This window comes from Mizuhopecten yessoensis, unplaced genomic scaffold (genome assembly GCF_002113885.1).
Source record: "Mizuhopecten yessoensis strain PY_sf001 unplaced genomic scaffold, ASM211388v2 scaffold6169, whole genome shotgun sequence".
NCBI classification, from domain to species: domain Eukaryota; kingdom Metazoa; phylum Mollusca; class Bivalvia; order Pectinida; family Pectinidae; genus Mizuhopecten; species Mizuhopecten yessoensis.
Genome location: NW_018406415.1, coordinates 2,651,897 through 2,678,397, shown reverse-complemented (window position 1 = coordinate 2,678,397; position 26,501 = coordinate 2,651,897). Strand labels below are relative to the sequence as shown.

General features: G+C 35.9%; 1 protein-coding gene across 1 annotated transcript; it reads right to left on the bottom strand.

Annotated features, from left to right (window-relative positions):
* Positions 1 to 6,004: 6,004 nt before the first annotated feature.
* LOC110451779 (protein psiA-like) lies at positions 6,005 to 23,405 on the bottom strand. Its single transcript, XM_021499953.1, has 10 exons — positions 23,352 to 23,405; positions 20,872 to 20,907; positions 19,745 to 19,771; positions 17,320 to 17,414; positions 14,596 to 14,667; positions 11,080 to 11,230; positions 9,524 to 9,621; positions 8,511 to 8,582; positions 6,773 to 6,899; positions 6,005 to 6,437 (listed from the first exon to the last, which is right to left on the bottom strand). The coding sequence occupies exons 2-10, from the start codon at positions 20,891 to 20,893 to the stop codon at positions 6,064 to 6,066; spliced, it is 1,038 nt and encodes a 345-aa protein (XP_021355628.1). The 5' UTR covers positions 20,894 to 20,907; positions 23,352 to 23,405; the 3' UTR covers positions 6,005 to 6,063.
* Positions 23,406 to 26,501: the final 3,096 nt, after the last annotated feature.

Genomic DNA, 26,501 nt, shown 5'->3' with positions numbered 1-26,501 from the left:
AGCCTAATCTTTCTACAGGTTATTTAAATTTTAATAAGCAATATATAAAACAGTTTAGTCATTTGATACCCCGGCTATGTGTATACATTAAATAGGTTTAACAAGCAAAGCTTGATATTCTGTACAGCGACATTCCAGCTTCAAAACGATACTATTCTGAATGTGGTAATAGTTTGGCCAGTGTTTATCTAGTTTCGGCTTGAATGAGAGAGAAAAAAAAGATATGCTACATTCACTATGACTTGAATCTGGGAAAACTTTCCAATCATAAAAAAAACTCTCAGACAGAAGTTAGGACCTCTAGATCTTTTACAAGTCCTACTTGGATACTTTCAGTATTTAATACTGCCTTTGGTCGGCACTGGCCATATATGTTGCTAAGTTTGAGGGAGTTGTCCCGGATCGTATCTACCCCGTAAAGGATTTTTGTTGACCGCTACATTATATGACCGTAGTTTTCTGTAATTCCATAGCCAGTATTTTCCTGGAGAGCTTAATGTTTGGATAAGATATGTGAAAAGTCACGGGTTTTATCCATGTACTCCGGTTTCCTCTCACTTGGAGACCCCCGTGCGTGCTAACATCAGGGCCAACAAGGTGAAAAAACACTTATTTCATAATTGTTACAAAATTAATGAAGTTTTTATACATTATATGTACCTTTATCTATATCTTATTAAGTTCGGGCGCCCAAGCAATAGGTCCCTAAATATGGTCTTATAAAGGGTTTAGTAGGAGATACAAATACTTTTTATATATCTAGTACATCCTGGTCCACGTAATTGGCGTCTTAAAGATCATATCCACATTTCTGTTGACTTTCCCCCTTACATTGTTGATGTACGTATTAACCCTGAGATACGTGTCCGTTGTATTTTTAACTATATCTGTACTGGCACTTTTTAGTGCGCGGGAATTGTCCTGCTGTACTATTCCATACGAGGTCATATTTCACTGGCCCTAAATAGATGTTAAGTTCTAGATACTTCCATGTATGTCAACAAAATATTTACCAAGAAAACACCACTGGTGACTTTGTTTGTCTAATTAAAAACTCTCGTATTTAAAAAAAAAAAAAAAAAAGGTCCTAGTGAATTTGCTGATTTTTGATTTTTGATTCGTAACAAATTTTGATTATTTTGGTTTCATATCACTCAAGAAATTCTGTATGTATCTCGTTATTCCTCTATTTCGTAACCGTTATGTTTTCTAAATAAAGTATAAACACGTGAATCCTGATCACACACACACACACACACTCACACACACACACACACCCTCATTATTTCGATTCAAAGTAGAAACCATGGCAACAGGGCATCACTTCAATCATCCAGGACTTGTGTACACAACCTGCTACCTAGCTCGTAACCCATGTAGCTCGGGTAAATAAGCCGTTCCTTGTTTTCTCATTTTGCATCACTGACCCCGGTTTCCATTGATATCTTCCCGCAGTTATATTTTTGGAATTTTGTTTTATTTCCTTAATTTGATGAATTGTTTATTTATGGAATATGGGGTGAATTGATCTGGGTTTGCCGATTTTCTTTTCTTGTAACCAGCCATGTCTGTAATTATTTTTGTCGCAGCCGGTTATCTTTTTTTTTTTTTTATTTCATCACGAGATTTGAAATTGCTTAATTGAAATTGATTTGATTCATTTTACAAACAAATTAGAAATGAATATTTAATAATATTTCGAAGTAAGAACTAAACGACAATCACGATGAAAAGAATGCGCGAACAGTTAATTGCGATCATGATAGCATTATGTCTACTTTATACGGAACAAATGTTTATGGAAATATCTTTCTTTTAAGTTGATATATTAAACTGCTCTTTAAACATGTACTTTCTAATAGATTCAGTCACCCTGATACATAGATCGAGTCCGATTACAAGCATATTCACCACGATTTGACTAATCGCGATAAAACTTGCTTTGATCAGCGGAAGTGACGCCATTTTTCCGCCATGGTCCGACCCATATACACTTGCGCGGGTCTCATTGGTTTATTATGGCATAAAAAATAAGATTTAAAAAGTGTAGTTTGCAAAATTGTCTTCAATCTAATTATATTGTTGCCAGGGGTCTGGCTAGTTGTTGGGGTTTAGAATTGGTGAGGGTTTTACAATGTAGACATGTTACATTTTCTGCCGTTTCCTCGTTGTGCTTTTGAATGTCTCTGGTGTTTCTTTGTTTCGAACAGGATGACCCTTTCGATGTCCGGGTCATTTCCTGCTCGACATATTTAGTTTCAGGGAAAAAAACATAACAAGATTTAAAACAGCCCAAAGGTGGGGTCAACATTTGGCCCCACTTTGATTTTTTTTATTCTTTTGCCATATGTATTTACATAAAATGGTCAATAACTGCATAAATGATTATTCATAATTACTACTGATAACCGTAGTGGACCTCCTTGCATAACACCAGGTTGAGTGACGGGGGTATCCTACCAAAATTACAGGTAAATGTTACAGTCGAATGTTATTTTGAAAATGAATTACGATAGTTTATAGTGTACAAAAGAACTGTTATTTTGATATTAGATATGTCATAATGGTATACATGAAGTAAAAGTAGTGATACTTTCAATTAGAAAAACATGCTAAATTTTCACAAAATTAAAAAAAATAACCAACATTGTCAACTTGCGTTTGTATAGTTACAATATCTATATTCTATATAGTCTATAGTCTAGTATAGTCTATATTTTAAACTTCTTTAAACACTTTCCATACATATATTCTGTATAGAACCAATTTTATGTAATATCAAAACCGGTAAAGTACTTTTTTAGCATGCCAAACATGATCAATGCCCAATTTCACATAATCATAGAGATTTGATTATCAATGTTTATTATGATAGATACCGATACATTTTCTGTTTTTGTATCATACCAAAACACTTTATTTTATAACGCATGATTTAAGGTTATGTGCAGTAGTAGTTACTCATGAATATGTATTCTGCCAAAGTAATCTTTCCTCACGAGACTTACTTAAGGTTGAGATTGTGTTATAGACAAAGATACGCAATTATTATAACCCCTGCAACGAAGTTAAGGAAGTATACTGGAATCAGCTTGTCCGTCCGTCCGTCCGTTGAAAAAGTTTGTCCGGACAAATTTCAACGAAAGTGTCCAGCTATTATAACTACCATCCTGAAGTTGTGCATCCAGGTATGTTTTTTCATTCCGACCCCTTCTTACGGAGTAATGGCACTTTGTTGAAAAAATACTTGTCCAGATAACTTCTCCAAAACTATGGGTCCAATTTCAACGGAAGTTTACAGATATGGTAACTGCCCCTTGACATCGTGCGTCCAAGTAGCAGGTTTTCATTCCGACCATTTAAAAAGGAGTTATGGCCCTTTGTTGAAAAAAAACCTTTGTCTGCCTCATAAACTACTGGGCCGATTTCAATGAAAGTTTGACAGATATGGTAATTACCCCCTGATTTCGTGCATCAGGGTAGTATTTTTTTTCATTTCGACCATTTTTAAGGAGTTATGGCCTTTTGTTTCAAAATCTTTGTCTTGACAATGCAACTCATCCTTAATTACTAGGACGATTTCAGCAAAACTGGTTCATCTGGGCTAACACGATTTGGAATGCAAGTATGTTTGGCATGGGGAGGGAGTAGAAGTAGTATGTCAGTGACCTATATACTTAGAAAAATACTGGTGGGAGACTATGGATTGCTTTGCAATGCTTTGCCTTAGTTAGCATTTAGCTTACAGTTTTGGTTTATATAGGAGCGGGGGTATAAGTTAGCCTTTGGCTTACAGTTGTAGCTATTATTTTATTTTGCCTATTGCCCATTCATTAAGCCAAATATGAAGGAATATTATTTTATATCGTCAACTTTAAACAAATAAAGCAAGGAAAGATAGCCTTGTCTGACTCCCCATACAAAACTTTTATTTTAGCACAATAGATGTTTGTGACCATGAACGAAGGTCAAGGCCTTCAACGTTTACAAAATTTAAATCCATTCACATGAACAAGGTACAGGCCAAATATCATGACCCAAGGACTGTCGTGAGTTTTCGTCTGTCTTATATGAACGGGACTTGAGGTTTTCTGCCATTTTCGCATTTGTAAGTACATCATCTAGGGCTGAAGGCGCGTTATTTCTTTCCCTGTAATTAGTTGCCAGTAACACATATTAGTTCAACTGAATGAGTAAGTTTTATACATCTGATTGTCATGTGCTATTCCTTTTAACATGTAGTTGTATTGTCGTTCCAAGTAATTTCCCTAAGTCAAAATCCCAAGTAATGAGAAGCTGCGAATAATTTTCGAGCTTATCTTTGGAAACATATCTTATAACTGGTTGTGCTTGTTTTGTTATTTGTTGCGGGTTCTGTACCTTTACAGAGTTACCTTAGCAGCAACGGGCCTGTATTTTATAAATTGCCTCGTATAGCCTTTTGGTATATTGCCTTTTCATCATACTCTATAAAGGTTTTGGTTGAACCTTACATCAAACGGTATGTCCCTCTATTTCTCCTAACGATAGCACTGTAGCACCCATCGAGACCATTTTACATTCCATCTGATCTGCTGGAGTTGGAGAGCGGGAGAAAATCTTCATCAACGAAAATCCCTGCTAGGATGACTGCAAGTATAGCCGTAGTGTTACCTCTTGGCCACATCTGCCTCTCACACGACTCCCAAGAAGCTGAATAAACAACTAAAGTTGGTATTTATCAGTCACTGACACTCAAGAGGTTACCCTCGCTTAAGCTCTATGAAATCCGGGTACATGTCATAGTAAAATTGAAGGCACGCGGCTAGCTATTTGATTGCTCTCAAATAAAATAAAACCCTGACCAATCGATACTCGACTTCAAAGTCAGTCAATTTTACCGTTACACGACCGCCAGATTGTTTTGACGCACATTACATGGCCAAACTAACCTTCTTGTCTCATCAACATGCTGGCACACACTGAGCCGTCGATTTTGTAATGACATCTTTCAGGGGTGCAGAGAACGAGAATGTAAGTGAGCGTTACCCCTGGAGTATCGTGGATGTTATAAATTGTATATGATATTTTGTAGAACCACTTGTCTGAACCTATTTATTCACAATCGGTTATAATAATGATTTTCTGCCAAAACCAAATATTTTGAGAAACAGCTGTATCCCGTTTATCCACAAGTATTTGGAACAAATTATACTCATTAAACTGGACCGTTTCACATATTCGCATTGATCTTCAGTATAGCAATAATGATCATCTTATTACAAGACTATATGACACTTATCTAGGATATGTCAATAATGGTCACCTTATTTTCATTCTCTATAATTAACATTCATATTCGCCCACAGTAAGATAATGATTGCCACCTCATTGCATGACTCTTAACTTAAATTATTATGTACATATGAACAAAGGCAACTGTACAGAACTAAATTGCTGTAATTATAGTAATATGATAAACAGCAAATTCATCTTATTTACGAAAGTGTGTTATACGTTTTCCTGCGTCTCGGTTACAGCTAGATTTTAAAACATCTTAAAACACCCATGCACTGATTTAACTTAGCTTGCGAATATTAAAAAAGCTGATTTTTACATTGTGCTTAATATGAAATTACTTCAATGAATTCAAACCCAGTGTGTACATTATTGGATAGACGAGAACTGACCCCAGAATCATGAGAAGATTAAGCCCAAATTCGGAGGTTAAAGTTCGTTAAAATTACCTTTCTTCTTGAATTTAATTTAAGCTATTTAACGTTACATTTTTAGAGATTCTGCCCGGCACAGTTTCTGTTTCGAAACAGAGCATCTATCGATAGAGTTTTTCAGGGAAAATTGGAAATGTTAGTAGAAATGATTCCTGTTCTGTTTAATTTATAGTGTTTCATATTTCAAGTAGTAAATAAACCGTTCAATGGAATAGAGGTCTTAAACCTTAGTAAACTTTTTGTGACTTGTTAGAGCATCCAAAACAGCAAGAAAGCAAAGTATGAAGAATTCAAAGAATGGCATCCGTCAGTCTTTATTCTGATTAATGTATCAGTATTATCACATTAACATTTAAATTACGGTAAAGTTAGGTGCGAACGTTGAAGGTTTTCTTGAACTTCCACTCGATGGCACTGGGCTAGATGGTTTATTCGATGGTGGCTGAGTAAGCTTCGTGGTTGGTACGGGAGTGGTTGGCACCGGGGTTGTTGATGTTGGGACGGGAGTGGTTGGAACTGGAGTTGTCGGGATTGGAGTTGTTGGTTTGGTGGTTGTTGGTACTGGAGTTGTTGGGATTGGAGTTGTTGGTTTGGTGGTTGTTGGGATTGGAGTTGTTGGTTTTGTGGTTGTTGCAGCAGGAGTTGTTGGTTTTGTAGTAGGTACAGCAGTGGCAGGTTTTGGAGCTGTTGTTGTTGCAGTTACGTTAGCAAACTGAGTCGCCATTGCTATATAGATAAAAAAAAAATGTACAGTAATTGACTGCCCTGTTGTCTTGAATAGGATTTGAACATTACGCAACAACTTTATAAGTATCTGTGTTATTTCAGCTTAGGTTTTTTAAAACAAACAGTTTAATAACCGGTCAAAAAATATATATATTTAAAGAACAGTTAACACCATATCATAAACAGTTGTTATAAACAAAATTAAAACCATAAATAGATTTAGAAACGATACACTTCACATCAGTATTGACGAGTATATTGGATTGATATTTAGGTAAGGATAATGCAGCACTGACGAAATTAAATATAATTTGATTAAGTGCTTTTTTTTTTACTTTTTCTCAGCTGAAAGCAGTCCTTTTTGTTACATTCCGAGTCCTTGCAGCAAGCGTCGCATATCTTCACGCCACCAGCTTGGGATGCTCTGTTCTGGATGCCGTTCTGTATCATAGCCTCGCAGAACTGTTGGAATTAAAAAAGAAAAAATATTTCCTTTGACAAGTTTTATAATCAGACGTAAATGCAAATTTATAACAACATAAAACAATTTTTACAGTTTGCCTTTGCACCTGTTGTAGCGTCATAAGAGAAATGACGTCACAGTTAAACGTAAATGCATAATTTTGGTGATTCCAAGCAGCGATCTGTGATTGTGCAAGTGAAGAAATCTCAAAGTCGTTTCCGTTTCAGTCAACTTTAATGAAATTTGAAATTTGCTGAGCAGGTTTTCTAATGAGAAATAATTGTTATTGCGAAAACTACTATTTATAATATATTTACGTGTTTCGGTCTGAATGCTTGGGAAAATAAACTATATCTCACAGTAAGATTATCTAAACCGTATATTCGATTATAATACGCTATATATAACATTAACAAGAATATACGTCCGCCTCTAGGATAGAACATATCCATTATAGCATTTCTGGACTACAACAAGACTCCGCAGTTTGAAAATATATACGTAATATCACAGTTTTACTTTAAACATGTACGTATTGAACGTGTCGCAACGTTACAAGGTTGATTGGTCCTGTTGTCGAGGCTATAACTGAAGCCTTGATTTCGAAACGTTTAAGTCTTGACCAAAGGGATCAATCAGTCTTTAAACTTTGCGACACGTTCACTACGTACATTGTTTGTGCATAAAGTTAAACTTTGATATCATTCATTAGGTTAGGTTTTCTTGATGGGAATAACAATACTTTAAAGAAATCTTTTAGCAACTCTAATGCTCTACGAAATCTTAAGTTTAGTTAGCTAACACGAGAAAGATAAACTTTGGCGTACCCAACATGTTTGTTGTTTCTAATAAAATCTCATCAGCGATGCTAGATGCTTAAATGATGAAGTCTTCAAAATAGATAGGCTTCACAGTTTGCTCTGCATTTTCCCGAGCTACAGTTGCTTATGTGTTAACTATAGCAAAGAATATACGTAAAAAGTTATTTTTTAATAAGACACCTCCGCTACGGGTATTCGATCCTTTTACCTCTTTATTAATAACACGGAACTGTTAAAACTAGAGTAACTTATGAACTACGGGAAAATGTATACGGAGACCTTTTAAACAATACAAAGAGAGTAAAATCAGGTGTTCTAGAAAGAAAAGTATCTCCTGCTTCATCGACTTCACGCGCCATGTAAATCTAGGTCAAATCCAAGTAATGTCACGTTTTCTAAGCGAGAAACGGGGTAGTGACAAAGAATTGAATACATATTTACAATCTTAAAATATGTAGGTAGCCATCAATAATAAGATCTAACGTGTTCTTTGCTAGGTACTGTATTGCTTGCGTATGGTCAATGAACCAATTTTGACCGAACAACATTAGCTCATCAAAGTTGTTCACTGTTCTATTGGAATAGCCTGCCAAGGGCCACATTGACAACGAAAATATAAAGGCGTCAGGTTCACACCAATTGCTAAGGATTTTATTCATATAACTATGAACGCAGATTTACTCGGTAAGTTCGTCAAGTAGATGTGCAAAGAAAGAAGATGTATACAGTTATATGTTATAAGTCAATTAAACATCACTTAGGAAGAAAACATATTTTTTATAAACTTACATGCTTCTCCTCGCACCGGAAGTCATACTTGATCAGATTACCTCCTAAAATGTGAATAGACGTAGCGCACACCTGCAACAAAAAACGGAAAAACAAGATGGCGTTTTGAAATTAAGTTATTCAATGCGGAATTATGCGGAAATCTATGTAATCAGTTCGACCAGTGATCATTGAATAACCATTTGTAACTGTACTCTTTGATCTACGTACGTTGAGAAGTCAAAGTTAGCTATCATATCACACCACATCGATAACTCAAGATTTTGTTTGATTTCAAAACATCACGAAATATTTCCCTTAAAATACTTAATGACAATTTCACCGGCTATGCAATATAATAACACTGTCAAGTCCCCAGTTTGCTCAAGACATNTGTTAAAGTCATTCTGCTATAAACTGTCGTATGTTTAAAAATATATATATTTTTTTTAATTCCGGGACCGACACTGGAAGTCAAAATACATCTGCAGATCATTTCTTTCAAAAAAGCATTTCTCCAAAGGAGTTTGATCTCGTAAGAAGAAAAAAAAATGTCGCTTTAAGATAGTATTTTCTAGTGTCTCTATTATTAATAAACTTGTAATTCATATTTGTCAATCAGATGTAGATATGAAAAATTCGAAAATTCTAGATTTCGAGGTCAGAACATAATTATCCCTATATCTATAAAACATGTATTTATTTCATAATAAGGAAAAGTGTAATAAAGTATAAAAAATCATTTCACTTTTGATACAGTTCATATACCGTAATTCACAACAGTTTGTTCTTCAGTTTGTTCTACAGTTTGTTCTACGACCGTATGGCTACACTGGGAATTGCCACATCCGGAAACATATTCACAAGAAGTATGTGGCTCCTGTCCCGCTTCAATCTGGTTTTTCGTATATTGAGAAATATATCAGAAGAAGAAGAAGAAGAAGAAGAAGAAGAAGAAGAAACGGAGTAAAACCAATAAGTCCCCCACTTACTTGAATATGACGAATGTAAGTGCTACAAACATTAATACTGACCTCTGTATCGGTGCAGACTGATTTTTGTGAACAAGCAGCAGAGCCTGATACTAGGTTATCACAGGCGAAACATCGGATACTGTTATCAACGCTGGGTCCTAGAAAAAGAACCCAAACCATTTTGTATTGGGAAATACAACTAGAATACTGAAAACAGAATATACTAAGTCCGTCTACTTTTTGCTCCCTAGCATCAACGATGAATCCCGGAAGGACGAAAGAGCTGTATGGTGCAGTGTTATCCATTTTTGGCAAACTGTATCTTGTTACTAAATATTTAAAGGTGAAATCACCTCTGTTTTATGTGTAACTTTGTTACCCATTTAATAGCATTTTACTATACAACACAAACACAGGTGATTGCACAAAGAAAGTGTCTACCAGAATGTCAATCAATCTGATGAGTTATTCCGCAGTTTCATCCTGGTATCTGCCTTTTTTCCACAAAGTGTACTCTCAAATATTTTAAAACCATATATTTTTCTCGCTGCTTGCCTTTCTCAGAAATGAAAGTTCTCATAACTAGTGACAGAGGACATTCCTTCGATTAGGGTTTATGCTGGTTGAGTACAGATTGGAAAGGTCAGAGGTACAAGTCTTTGACCTTTGAACACCACAGTTTGTCCGGAAAATACACAGATGCACACGGCCAGATATTGCAGAAAATATAAATAACTGAAACCTCGAGGAAAGTATCATTTAAAAATCATTTTGATATTTCAAACCAGGTTTAATGTTGTATGTGGAACCAGGAGCGGAAATTAAGGTCATTACGCAAAATCATCGACCAATCAGATTGCAGATACATTTTTGTGTATATGCTATTTCTGCTCAAACATTGAACTTGGTATAGCTAGATATAGCTAGTGACAACATTTAATCAAATTTTAAATATGTTTAGAACCAGTTTCTCTTTGAAACCTTCTAACCATTATATAGCATTTTGACAACAAATATATTCAACTATGAACATAGTATAATTCTTTATACCGTCCATAATTTTTACTGCTTTACTTAAAGGGTTGATGTTTGAAGTTTTCGCGGGGAAATTTTACATAAACCAGCTTGTAGTATAAATAAAACATGAGATCTATCAAGTCTCCAAAGTCTTGCTCTTGATCTTTCCAGTACATATTTACCTACCATATTTAATTCATATTTGATGTACAAGTACTTAATTGAGCTACTGCGGTTGCCAGGTAACTAATGGACAATTTGTCCGATCAACGTCAGACATTCGAGTATACCCGCCTGATCCGTTGTATGTTGAAATAGAAGATGTATTTGAACCCAATTTTAACCTTTTTTGAATCTAGTTGCGACTTCCGGCCATTATTCAGGTACATGTGTATGTTCATAAATAGAAAACTTTTTAAATTACTAATATATATTTGATTTTATTATTTACAGGACAGAGTTAGCTTCATCTTTCCTATCATTCCGATATTTTGAATCAGTGATGTATTGCAATTGGCGTTTTTACATTTAGATAATTGTGCATAATTTCTATCATGTTTCTATGGACGCGCTATAGATGCGTAGATAATGCCACTTACTTGCCCCACAGAGTTCAGAGTTGCACGACCCTTTAGTCGCTACACCTGGAGCAGTATTACAGCACTGAGCACAGTTCACCAGTTCTCGCGATGGTCGGGATAAGTCACGGCGCCCATTGCCACCACCAAGGCTTGCCATGATGTTACATACCTGTAACACACAAGAGTCCACATAACATACATGTGTAACACACATACATCCACATTATATACCAGTGACACACATACATCCACATTATATACCCGTGACACACAGACATCCAAATTATATACCCGTGACACACATACATCCACATTATATACCCGTGACACACAAGCATCCACATTATACACCCGTGACACACATATATCCACATTATATACCCGTGACACACATACATCCACATTATACACCCGTGACACACAAGCATCCACATTAAACATCCGTGACACACATACATCCAAATTATACACCTGTGACACACAAGAGTCCACATAACATACATGTGTAACACACATACATCCACATTATACACCCGTGACACACAATATTCCACATAACATACATGTGTAACACACATACATCCACATTATATACCCGTAACACACATACATCCACATTATACAACGTCACACACAAACAATCAACTTATACACCCGTGACACACATAATCCAATATCATAAAACGTGTGACACACATACATCCACATTATATACCCGTGACACACATACATCGAAATTATACACCTGTGACACAATACATCCAAATTATATACCCGTACACACAAACAATCAACTTATACACCCCTGACACACATAATCCAAAATCATAAAACGTGTGACACACAAACATCAACATTATATACCCGTGCCACACAAACATCCAAATGATATACCCGTGACACACTTACATCCACATTATACCCCCGTAACACACATACATCACATTATACCCACGTGACACACAGACATCCAAATTATACACACGTGACACACAGACATCCACAATATACACACGTGACACACATACATCGAAATTATACACCTGTGAGACACAAGAGTCCACATAACAAACATGTGTAACACACATACATCCACATTATACACATACATCCACATTATATACCCGTGATACACAAACATCCACATTATATACCCGTGCCACACAAACATCCAAATTATATACCCGTGACACACATACATCCACATTATATACCCGAGACACACAAGAGTCCACATTATACAACGTGACACACAAACAATCAACGTATACACCCATGACACACAAGCATCCACATTATACACCCGTGACACACATACATCCACATTATATACCCGTGACACACATACATCCACATTATACACCCGTGACGCACAAGCATCCACATTATACACCCGTGACACACATACATCCAAATTATACACCTGTGACACACAAGAGTCCACATAACAAACATGTGTAACACACATACATCCACATTATACACCCGTGACACACAAGAGTCCACATAACATACATGTGTAACACACATACATCCACATTATATACCCGTAACACACATACATCCACATTATACAACGTCACACAAAAACAATCAACTTATACACCCCTGACACACATAATCAAATATCATAAAATGTGTGACACACATACATCCACATTATATACCCGTGACACACTTACATCCACATTATACACCCGTGACACACTTACATCCACATTATACACCCGTGACACACATACATCCACATTATACACCCGTGACACACATACATCCACATTATACTACGTGACACACATACATCCACATTATACACCCGTGACACACATACATCACATTATATACACGTGACACACAGACATCCACATTATACACACGTGACACACATACATCAACATTATATACCCGTGACACACATACATCACATTATATACCCGTGACACACAAACATCCACATTATACACCCGTGACACACAACTATCCACATTATATACCCGTGACACACATACATCACATTATACACACGTGACACACAGACATCCACATTATACACACGTGACACACATACATCAACATTATATACCCGTGATACACAAACATCCACATTATACACCCGTGATACACAAACATCCACATTATATACCCGTGCCACACACACAACCAACGTATACACCCGTGACACACATACATCCACATACCCGTGACACACATACATCCACATTATACACCTGTGACACACAATCATCCACATCATATACACGTGTGACACACAAACAACCAACGTATATACCCGTGACACACAAACATCCAAATTATATACCCGTGACACACATACATCCACATTATACACACGTGACACACATACATCCACATTATACACCCGTGACACACATACATCCACATTATACACCCGTGACACACAAACATCCACATTATACACCCGTGACACACATACATCCACATTATACACCTGTGACACACATACATCCACATTATACACCCGTGACACACATACATCCAAATTATACACCCGTGACATACATACATCCACATTATACACCTGTGACACACAAACATCCAAATTATATACCCGTGACACACATACATCCACATTATACACCTGTGACACACAAACATCCAAATTATATACCCGTGACACACATACATCCAAAGTATACACCCGTGACACACATACATCCAAATTATACACATGTTTCAGTGACACACAATCATCCACATCATATACACGTGTGACACACACACAACCAACGTATACACCCGTGACACACATACATCCACATTATATACCCGTGACACACATACATCCACATTATACACCCGTGACACACAAACATCCACATTATATACGCGTGTGACACATATACATCCACATTATATACCCGTGACACACAAACATCCACATTATACACCTGTGACACACAATCATCCACATCATATACCCGTGACACACAAACATCCACATTATATACCCGTGACACACTTACATCCACATTATACACCCGTGACACACAACTATCCACATTATATACACGTGTGACACATATACATCCACATTATATACCCGTGACACACTTACATCCACATTATACACCTGTGACACACATACATCCACATTATACACCCGTGACACACATACATCCACATTATACACCCGTAACACACATACATTCACATTATACACGTGTACCCGTTAACACAAACCAACTTATACAACCGTATACACATACGAATTACCATCCGCATTATCAGGTTTTTTTTTATTAATTTGACAAACCCCTGTATCAAACCTTATTTTTATGAACCTAAAAAAGCAGACGAAGCAATGAACGTTATTGTTTAATCAGTTGATCTCTTTTTTTTACATATCATCTATATTTGGCATATGTAAGTTGCTATATAATGAATGAACAATTGAAGGACAGAATATAAATAAATTATAACCTGTTTCAATTCTGCAATCAACATTTTTTTATAAGCATTTAAGAAATAAGTTTGAAATGAATTCAGACTCACCAACGCAGACCTGCATCCAGCGTTGTACACAAAATTCAGGTTTTTTGTGGTTACTTTTTCTAGAAAACATTGCTGCAAAAATAAGTTTATAAAACATTAAAAAACGTTTTAAAGAGTTGTTAATTTCTTTCTTTTCCAATTTTACACTGCTTTTGCCAAACTGCACATTATATTACTTCCTCTATCGCTGGCAATTTACCTATATTCTTGTTAACCTTTTTATTACTGTGTTATATTCTGTACAGAGTGAACTATCTCCTCTGTTGACAGAAAAACTGACCTGTTATGTCGGTAAGCTCAGGTTATGCACTTTTTGACGACTTATCTGCGAAAGCTTCCAATGCCTCCTATCTTTATTCATTGGTCAAGTTACATAATCGAACTCGCTTATCTTTACCGGCGACTGATGTATCTATACTGGCGACTGACTTACCTATACTATCGACTGACTTAGCTAAACTGTCGACTGACGTTATTGTACTGTCGACTGACATACCTATACTGTCGACTGATGTACCTATACTGCCGACTGACCTACCTTTCCTGTCGATTGACTAACCTACACTGCCGACTGACTTACCTATACTGTCGACTGACCTACCTTTCCTGTCGACTGACTTACCTTTACTGCCGACTGACTTATCTTTACTGCCGACTGACCTACCTTTACTGCCGACTGACCTACCTTTACTGCCGACTGACTTACCTTTACTGTCGACTGACCTACCTTTACTGCCGACTGACCTACCTTTACTGCCGACTGACTTACCTTTACTGCCGACTGACTTACCTATACTGCCGACTGACTTACCTTTACTGCCGACTGACTTACCTTTACTGCCGACTGACCTACCTTTACTGCCGACCGACCTACCTTTAATGCCGACTGACCTACATTTACTGCCGACTGACTTACCTTTCCTGTCGACCGACCTACCTTTACTGCCTACTGACCTACCTTTACTGCCGACCGACCTACCTTTAATGCCGACTGACTTACATTTACTGCCGACTGACTTACCTTTCCTGTCGACTGACTTACCTTTACTGCCGACTGACCTACATTTACTGCCGACTGACCTACCTTTACTGCCGACCGACCTACCTTTACTGCCGACTGACTTACCTTTACTGTCGACTGACCTACCTTTAATGCCGATTAACCTACATTTACTGCCGACTGACTTACCTTTACAGCCGACTGACTTACCTTTACTGCCGACTGACTTATCTTTACTGCCGACTGACCTACCTTTACTGCCGACTGACTTACCTTTCCTGTCGACTAACCTACCTTTACTGCCGACTGACTTACCTTTACTGCCGACTGATTTACCTTTACTGCCGACTGACCTACCTTTACTGCTGACTGACTTACCTTTACTGCCGACTGACTTACCTATACTGTCGACTGACCTACCTTTCCTGTCTACTGACCTACCTTTAATGCCGACTGACCTACATTTACTGCCGACTGACTTACATTTATTGCCGACTGACTTACCTTTACTGCCGACTGACCTACCTTTACTGCCGACTGACTTACCTTTACTGCTGACTGACTTACCTTTACTGCCGACTGACTTACCTTTACTGCCGACTGACTTACCTATACTGTCGACTGACTTACCTATACTGTCGACTGACCTACCTTTACTGTCGACCGACCTACCTTTACTGCCGACTTACGTACCTTTACTGCCGACTGACTTACCTTTACTGCCAACTGGCCTACCTTTACTGCCGACTGACTTACCTATACTGCCGACTGACTTACCTATACTGTCGACTGACTTACCTATCCTGTCGACTGACCTACCTTTACTGTCGACCGACCTACCTTTACTGCCGACTGACGTACCTTTACTGCCGACTGACTTACCTTTATCTCACTTGAATGCACTTAAACGAGCCGAAAATCGTATGCGTCTCTATGACACCTCTCTATTTCATGGGCGGGTATCATCAAAATCAATTGAAAACCTCACATTTTTATTTAAAAGACCTAAATATATAATGAAAAACTAATGCAATTGGGCTGAATAACTTTATTTTGTTATTTCTGTAATTTCTTAAATTACCCCATCCCCTAATAATTACCAGTAATCGTTCTACAGGAATGAACATTATCCTCCGTGATAGACGTAGACCTAATCAGTTTTTCTGTTCACCCACAAATCACATGTGCATTGCTATTTTTGCTAAGATAAAGATGAACCTGTCTTAACCTACCTATCAAAAATACTCAGACACGATAGTATTCCGAACACGTGATAATCGCGTCATAACTTATTATGCAATGTTATACCATGATAACGTGATCAAATATGTCCCGCCGTTCATGCAACATTGGTGATGACGCAGTGTATCACCTATCACTACTGTGTGATGCAGACAAAAGATATCTCAAGCCACAGGTTAGATTTTAAAAGTTGGAACAAATATAAACCTGATTTATTTTACAACAATTATGAAACAATTTGTTTCAACTTATATTAATCACTATTGTTCGCCCCGCTGTTGGCGCGCGGGGGGTCCTAATGTGGTATGAAATCGGAGTACCAGAGCAAAACCCATCTGGTCGGGCAGGTGTTTCTATTCCTTTCCACGTCCGATCACCTGTCAAAACATCGTGGCTTACCTCAAAACGCTTACAGTCGGGTTGAGACTGTGTCTGTATAAAAAAAACCAGGAGTGATAGATTCTATCTATCATCTGACTCACCTCCTGTGCTCCACACTTGACCGTTCCTGCAGATAGACACTCGTCGATGTCTGCTGCTTGGTCACACTGCATACATATGACGTCACTCCGTACGACTTAAATAATAATATTAAAAAATAACAATTTGAGGTTCTTATATACCGCTTTATCACAACCTAGTTCGGAGGTCGTCTCAAAGCGGTTCACAAATTATTATCGGTGGTTATAGGGCATTTGCAACCAGCCAATATCTTTCTCGGCTCTCTGGGGAGCAAACAGCCGGTGTTGCCATTTCGGCGCTCACAGCTAGCATTCACCAATTCTAGCACTGCCCAACCACATACTTATTTACAACTGAAAAGACTGAAACAAGCAGAGTAAGGTATCTTGCTCAAAGATACAATACAATGCCGTGTCGTGACTCGAACACGTAACCCTTCGGTCACGAGCCCGACGACCTACTGCTAGACTACCGTGCCTCCAACAATATAAGATAACCTTTGAATACTCTTTCCTTAATTTAGTCCTTTTGTCTTTCCAGAACAAATCACGAGTACATTTATAGCGTTAGCTGATTTAGAAAAAATATGCAGCCTTGAATTCATTTGTCCTGTACTCGGTTGTTATGTACAGTACATGTTAACATTTCTGGAATTTTCTGACTGTGTGTGTATCATTGAATTGTCACCTGTGTGGGATTATGTCATTGCTATTCCAATTATGTTCTTGTTTTCATGAAAATATTCAACAAAATAATTATATAAAATTGCATAATTACTTAATAGATAAGGACTTTTTTGATATGAATCATTTAGTTGTTTCGTTAATGGAATAGTATTCAAAAAGTAAAAAAAAAACCTCCTTTGTGTGAAAAGATGGGTAACATAGTTGTGAATTTAGAATATTACACAGTTTTGCGTCGTCAATTTGGGTATATATTATAGAAAGCGGTCGACAATAATATTGCAATGTTTTTATCTAGCAAGATCTATATTGAAATGCAATTGAAGTCAAGATGTCCATATTATACAAATGAAGCTTGGTGTGATACCTTCCAAACCTATATAAATGAATTTTCAATGTATCTGCCTATTGCTAAACTACGGTGGTACATTAAGGACATGCAAAAATTGATGCTGTTGATGATGAGATGATGATGATGATGATGATGATGCTGATATACGGATAATGCTGTTGATGATGATGATGATGATGACATGATGATGATGATGATGATGAGATGATGATGATGATGATGATGAGATGATGATGATGATGATGATGATATGATGATGATGATGATGATGATGATGATGATGATGCTAATGCTGTTGATGCTGCTGCTGCTGCTGCTGCTGATGATGATGATGATGATGATGATGATGATGATGATGATGATGATGATGATGGAATGAATTTCATTATTTCAACATGTGTGAATGTGTGTATGTGTGATGATGTCCTGTGTATTGTACATGTACTGGGGGGAAAAAAGAAAAGAAAAAAAAGGGACATGCACAATATTATTTTCTACATTGATTATATCGAGCACTCGAGATAATTAATGTAGAAAATAATATTGTGAATGTCCTAAATGTACCACCGTACTCAAATGATGATCACTTTTTGGATTTTCTGCACAAAATCATCATAAAATAACAAATGTTTGGAAATACAATTTATTGATATATTTCCATATTACAAAACATTGCAATATATATCAATTTCATATGGCTTGCTATACCCACCCCCAGTATGCAATGACGTCTATATTTTAAATTTGACACATTGTTGAGATTTTATGTACTGTACAGAAAAACAGATAGGACATGTACGTAATGGTTAGTAAATCAATTATTATTATTATTGCGTGTGTCATTATTTCATTAATCAAGTTATTTAAATATGAATGTTGGTTTCCAAGATTTAAAGTAATGTTTCAGAAAACTTGGGAGATATACTTTATCATTACACTAGCTTTATAGTCACGTGAAAAACAAATTACAAAAAAGAACAAATGTAAAATTTCCTGATATTTGGAAATCGGCGAGCAGGTAATATATATCTGTGGCACCAGCAATAATGACTCAGGTGAAATACGCCAAGATGCATTTTTATTGTAGTCATATATATAAAAGAAATTAGCCTGTTCAATTATTTTGAAACTTTCTGAATATTTACCCAGGACGATTTTTCATTTTTATAAAAATGATGTAGAAATATCGAAAAAAAAGAAGAAAACGAAAGATGAAAAACCAATCTAAAAAACGAAGAAAAGAAGCAGAAACAAGCAAACAATATGCAAAAATGAGTACACTCGTGTGGTTGATGGATACACATGATTATTGTTAATATAACATTTTGATGTAAATATCCTTTAATTAAAGTACAATGTTTCAATAATTACTGGGTTTATTGTGTCATTCATATCACAACCACCACTTACCATTAACAGACAGCACAAGCAACCATCCTAGAAAAGTTAGAAAAAACACTGAATCGACAAACCATCGCAAACACTAGTGGTGTACTTATGATATAAAGAGCAGGTTATGGTTTATGACTCTACATTCCAAACATCTTATGGGACACTCAAAAGTAGCACGATCTTGTAATGCATTCCATGTTATTTCCTATGTTATAGGTTTTGATCCTGAAATCAAATTCGCTACTTCTGCAAACACTGATCATCAGCTTGCAAATCAACTTTATAAGTAAACATACTTTTATATGTTTATTCTTTCAAATAAAGCAAATATACTTTTACCTGTCCATTTTTTATAAATAGAAAACCGGCGTCAAAGCATATTAACCAAAACACAGAAAATGTGTAGCTAACGCCTTGATAAAACATAACTGCGAACCTTAGTGAGTTTCTATACTTAACATTGGTTGTAAATGTGGTATTACACAAGAACAGTCATACTAGCATACACTTTAATAGTCCTTGACAATCACAACCAGTATCTGTTGTATTTAACCATTAACCGTATTAACTTATGTTCTTTGTATTTAAACTAATACATCATATTTCAATAGACACCTTGACATTGTTTTCGATGCAATTTCACATCATGATATTTATCATGTTAAAAGGGAACTTTAAAGTGTATTAAAATCAAGTCCCTTGCTTTTTTTATTTCGACCATACTAGCATGGACAATCAACTTAGCATGAATATCTAGATTGTCGTGAAAAATAGTCTTTTAGCGAAACAAGACAAATACATTTATGTATATCACTATTCCAAAAGAATAGTTGCGATGAACTTCGATTTGAATTTGAATTCAATCTGATAGAAAAAAGAAGAAGTTTTAAACACAAATGAGAAGACATAAATTGGTGGAAGTTGCATCTGGTATGTATAGACTCCTCCCAAAAAGTTCGATGTTAGGCTAACCAGTTACGTTAACTAACCTCGGAAATATGATCCCCAATGAACTAGGTTAAACTATGTAAATATACTAGCTAGCTATCATTAACACATCATCTTAAAATTACATTAGTACATATCGAATGAGATTTGGTCAAATATCAACTCTCAAAAGTAAAGATTGCACACAAAATACATACCAACTGCCTGAAAAATTCCCATTCTTGTATTTTTTTTCTGTAATAAACAAGAATTGAATTATACTGTTATGCCCGAAATAAATAGTTGTTAGTTAATGTCCATACTCTTACCCGGCCGAGATCAGATCAAGTTTAATTCGCTTGATAAAACATCTTAATAATTCATCTCTGGACAAAGATAAATGAGGTTGATGCGGTGTATCTTGACTTTTGTAGAGCGTTCGATACAGTTCCTGGAGGCTCCTGAAAAGTGTTGAGGGGTATGGAATCGATGGAAATGTTAGCAATTCGATACCTGACTTTCTGCACGACATGGAACAACACGTAGTGATCAACGACAATGTGTCAAAAACAACCCCAGTAACGAGCCGAAATCCTTAGGGTAGCGTTTTGGGACCGATTTTGTTCCTAAAATTATGTCAATGGCCTTGCAGATGTGACTAGGAACATAACAAAACTGTTTGCGGATGAAGCAAAACTCTGCGGTGAAAAATCATCCCCCGATTGTATAGATTCAATGCAGGAGAACCTCGACAAAATTAGCCAGTCGACTGAGACATGGCAAATGAAACTGTACAAAAACAAGATTAAATATATGAATATTAAGCTTGGCAACACGGTATCGGATCAAAGTTATACTTTAAGTGACGACAACAATACTTCATTAATTCTGAAATTGATACACGAGATGGACTTAGGGATAGACTTCGATAACAACTTGAAATTCACTGACCATGTCAATGCGCAAGCAAAGAAGGCTAATATTTAAATCTTTCACATACATGTTTGCAAATCTCTACAAATCTCTAGTTAGACCCCATTTGGCGCACTGCACATCAGTCTGGATTCCTATTTACAAAAGGGACCATAAGACACTGGAAAATGTGCAGCGTTGTGCAACAAGGTTGTAATCTCGTCTGAAACACTTAAGCTATGAGGAACGTTTGAAGACATTATGAATTCCATCATTAGAATACATAACGGTCTGGTGGATGCCAATATAGACAAATTCATAATCTTCGCGGCTGGACAGAACATGTACAACATTAAAGGATACAACAAAAACCTCTACAAAAACCCGTTTTTGAACAAACCTAAGAGGAAACGCTTTTCAAACCGTGTGACTGAACTCTGGAGCAATCTAACACCTGGAGTTGTAAACGCTACGTCATTGAACTCATGGAAGGAACACTCAGGCAAATTCAGCCCGGCATGCTACGGGGCGGGAGGTACAGACCGGGAGTGTGAACCAGTAACACCAGTAGATGCGTCAATAGTACTAGTAATCGTAGACTAATGGTATGACGTCGACAATGGTGAGTTAATAAATCAGTGGCACATTTCCATCATTGGGATTCACTATATCTCATTTACGGACATAATATGCAACAATTGGTTGACAATTATACGTTTGATGATTTTTAGAGAAACATGTCCTTGTTAATAGTAGTCATTGTGGCTTGCGAATGAAAATATATCTAAAACAGAGATTTTAGCAGATAATTTTAGTTACAGCTGTGACTAAAGTTCGTTGGGGCCAAACATATTTACTGTTAGGATACACTTGGTATGAATCCGGCCCTTGTGTGGAAGCTCATAATGTTTTTCCTGTTATTTTAGTGTCTTTCTTGCTCCTATTGATTGTTGTCATATTGAAACAATCTCTTGTGCGTTCTTGTACATTGTTAGCCGGGTTTAAATTGTTATGGTATAGTTGCTTATAATCGCGGTGCCTATATTTCACGGTTGTCATGATCAGAACTTGTAAGTGGGGATTAATGTTCACGCAGCCTGTCTGGTGTGTTTTGCGAAAATAAAGCAATAACCGATATTTATTTTTAATGGTTATTTTTATCTTCAGTATTCTGCAATAAACGGGCTAACATTTTTTTTCTGATATGTATATAATTAAATATGTCCATGAAGATATTAATGCCTCGTATTATCATTAGCTTGGTATATAATTTTGCACAATCTTTGGTGACAGCGAATGTAGCCAAATTAAATCCCTTTTGGTACCTTTTTAGTCGTTAGTTGTTTTTTTTCTATGGTTTTATATTTCGCCGATTTTGAAATTCACTCATGCACAAACCACTAGGGCGAACCCCTCGGTTACGGAAAAGGTATGTTATTATTCCTAAATCCGTTATGATGTATCATATTGAATACCAGATTGTACCAATAAAATTTGGTAATATTTAGTAATCCAAAAATTGAATAACACTGCACCATACAGCTGTTTCGTTCTTCTATGACTCATTGGTAATGCTATGGGCAAAAAGGGTGAAAATCCAAATTGAACGTAAGAAACAATCATGGGATTGCACTTTTATAATTTTGTAATATATACAGTGTGTCGAAAATGAATTACGCTTCACTAAACAGCTGATTCATCCTTCTAGGACTCATCGGTGCCAACAAAAAATTCGATATAATTGTTAGGTCAAAAATGAACGCATGTTAATAGTATGGATACATACCTTTATAAAAATGTCGAATTCGTGTTGTTATCTTGGTCCAAGTTTTTGTATTAGTCTGGTCGAGCCAATCTGAGATACGTGACTTGAAGATAAGAGGGTTGGATCTTTGGTGACGTCAATGTCACGCGTGTTAAGTTAAGGCATGTATGAACTCTACCATATGTCAAACACAATGGGTCAAACATTGTTGCGTAAACCTCATTAATTTCTCGAGTCTGTGTAAAATTACTGTTCTTACCTAGATTTATCAAAAATGAAATCTAGTGTCACGCTAAGCAATGTTCAACATGCATATTATTTCTTTGATTCAATCAGTTTAAAGAAACTATGTGATTTTATAAGTAACTTGGATCTTTTAATTTGTTATTATTAAATTCAATTTATTAAAGATTGAAATATATAAAGGCGTCAAAACTAGTAATGAAGACATCACGATACATTTCTTGTAACTGGTCAATATGATTTATTTTCGTAACTCATCATAGAGAAATGATATTAAAGAAAATATGCAATGCCATCAGTACCTGCTCACTGTATTCGCAAATGATATTTAAAAGATAGAGTTACCTCTCGTTAATTCTACAATCCTCATCTAAACTTTACCAGATATCCATAGGGCTGTAACTATAAATCGTATCGTATCGCGATACTTTATTGTGTATCGTATCGAAATGGTTTGTTTGCCTGTATCGCGATATAATAACAATACTTAAATTATCAATAAAAAAAATATCAAACTCTAAAAACGTCTACTTATGTTTTAATAATCCTTCAGTAAAGATGTGGTCCACTGTGCAGTCATACCAAAAAGTACTAAAAATTATACAAAGATAGATTTCGATAGTATTTACTATAAAAGTCTATGATAAACTCAATAAAATCTTGCACTCAATCATTATGAAGTAGACCTTTTATGCAGATATTTGTATCGCGCAAGTGTATATATCGTATCGTAAGCATCACATCGCGATACGTATTGTAGTGTGAGGTATGAGTATCGTTGCAGCTCTAGTGTAAGTCATTCAGAAAGGACCTTTGTTTCCTTGTACCTAATAGAAGACACATCTGTAGAGATCGTCCTCCAGTTGTCTAAATCCCAATTAACTCATTATGCCATTAACACACATTTTCAATATGTGATTTTTGAGAAAGAATGAAAGAATTTCGTTTTGTCCGGGAAAAGTTCAAAGTACACAAATTACACAAGGTCTTTTACAAAACTTCTTAATGAAATAAATATTACTGAAGTGTGCCATTGAATTACGAAAATATCCCATGCATATATATATTTCGATAGCCTCTGTCCTCAAAACGCTTCTGGAAAGAAAATGATTGTGTTTTGATAACAGACATAAAAGGTATATTTTAGCCATGTGTTTGATTGAATATTCTTTCTCCATAGACACTGTTAATGCTTAAGGAATATAAATTACGTTTTGCACATAAATCATCGCGGCAGGGGCTCTGGGATCATCAACGAAACTTGATTTAATGTTATGCAAATTCAAACTAACGTTGAAAGTTAATCTAAGACCTTTGTCCTGTTCATGACTCTGGTGCCAAGGTCCAGTTGTTCAGTAAAAACTGGCTTCATTTACATCAGGGATCTTCAGTCGGTCGCGTTATTTTCAACGTAAAATTATGTACGCTATTATAGGATGTCATTACATACAGGTGTCGGTAAAGTCAGGTTTTTTACTGCATCAAGAATAGTTTGCTTAAAGACATGTTTCAACAAAAAAAACATAATAACGTAAACTGACACAAATTATTCATGTTATTCAGTTTAAAATCATACCTCATTCAAAATATATTGAATACTGATTATTTCAAAACGAGTTGATTTATTATAAATGTTTTGAATTAATATCACTTTTATAAAGAATCTTAACACAAACACAGTTGTTCTATAACCCTTTTTATATTGGCGTATTTATAATATAGCTATCTATAATAATACTAACGCACTTAAGTTTAAGCGATTACACTGGTATATATTAGCATACTCATAATTTAGCGATTACACGTTACTGGGAAATATTAGCATACTCATAATTTAGCGATTACGCGGTACTGGTAAATATTAGCATACTCATATTTTAGCGATTACACGGTTCTGGTAAAATTAGCATATTCATATTTAGTGATTACACGGTACTGGTAAATACTATCATATTCATATTTTAGCCATTTTACGGTACTGGTAAATATTACCACTCATATTTTAGCGATTACACGGTACTGGTAAATACTACCATATTCATATTTTAGCCATTTTACGGTACTGGTAAATATTACCACTCATATTTTAGCGATTACACGGTACTGGTATATATTAGCATACCAATATTTTATCGATTACATGGTACTGGTAAATATTAGCATATTCATGATTTAGCGATTACATGGTACTGGTAAATATTAACATACTCATATTTTAGCGATTACATGGTACTGGTAAATATTAGCATATTCATGATTTAGCGATTACATGGTACTGGTAAATATTAGCATACTTATAATTTAGCGATTACACGGTACTGGTAAATATTAGCATATTCATATTTAGCGATTACACGGTACTGGTAAATACTACAATATTCATATTTTAGCCATTTTGCGGTACTGGTAAATATTACCACTCATATTTTAGCGATTACACGGTACTGGTAAATATTCGCATACTCATAATTTAGCGATTGCACGGTACTGGTATATATTAGCATACCAATATTTTAGCGATTACATGGTACTGGTAAATATTAGCATACTTATAATTTAGCGATTACACGGTACTGGTAAATATTCGCATACTCATATTTTAGCGATTACACGATACTGGTAAATATTCGCATACTCATATTTTAGCGATTACATGGTACTGGTAAATATTAGCATACCCTAATTTAGCGATTACATGGTACTGGTAAATATTAGCATATTCATGATTTAGCGATTACATGGTACTGGTAAATATTAGCATACCCTAATTTAGCGATTACATGGTACTGGTAAATATTAGCATACCCTAATTTAGCGATTACATGGTACTGGTAAATATTAGCATACTTATAATTTAGCGATTACACGGTACTGGTAAATATTAGCATACCCATATTTTAGCGATTTCATGGTACTGGTAAATATTAG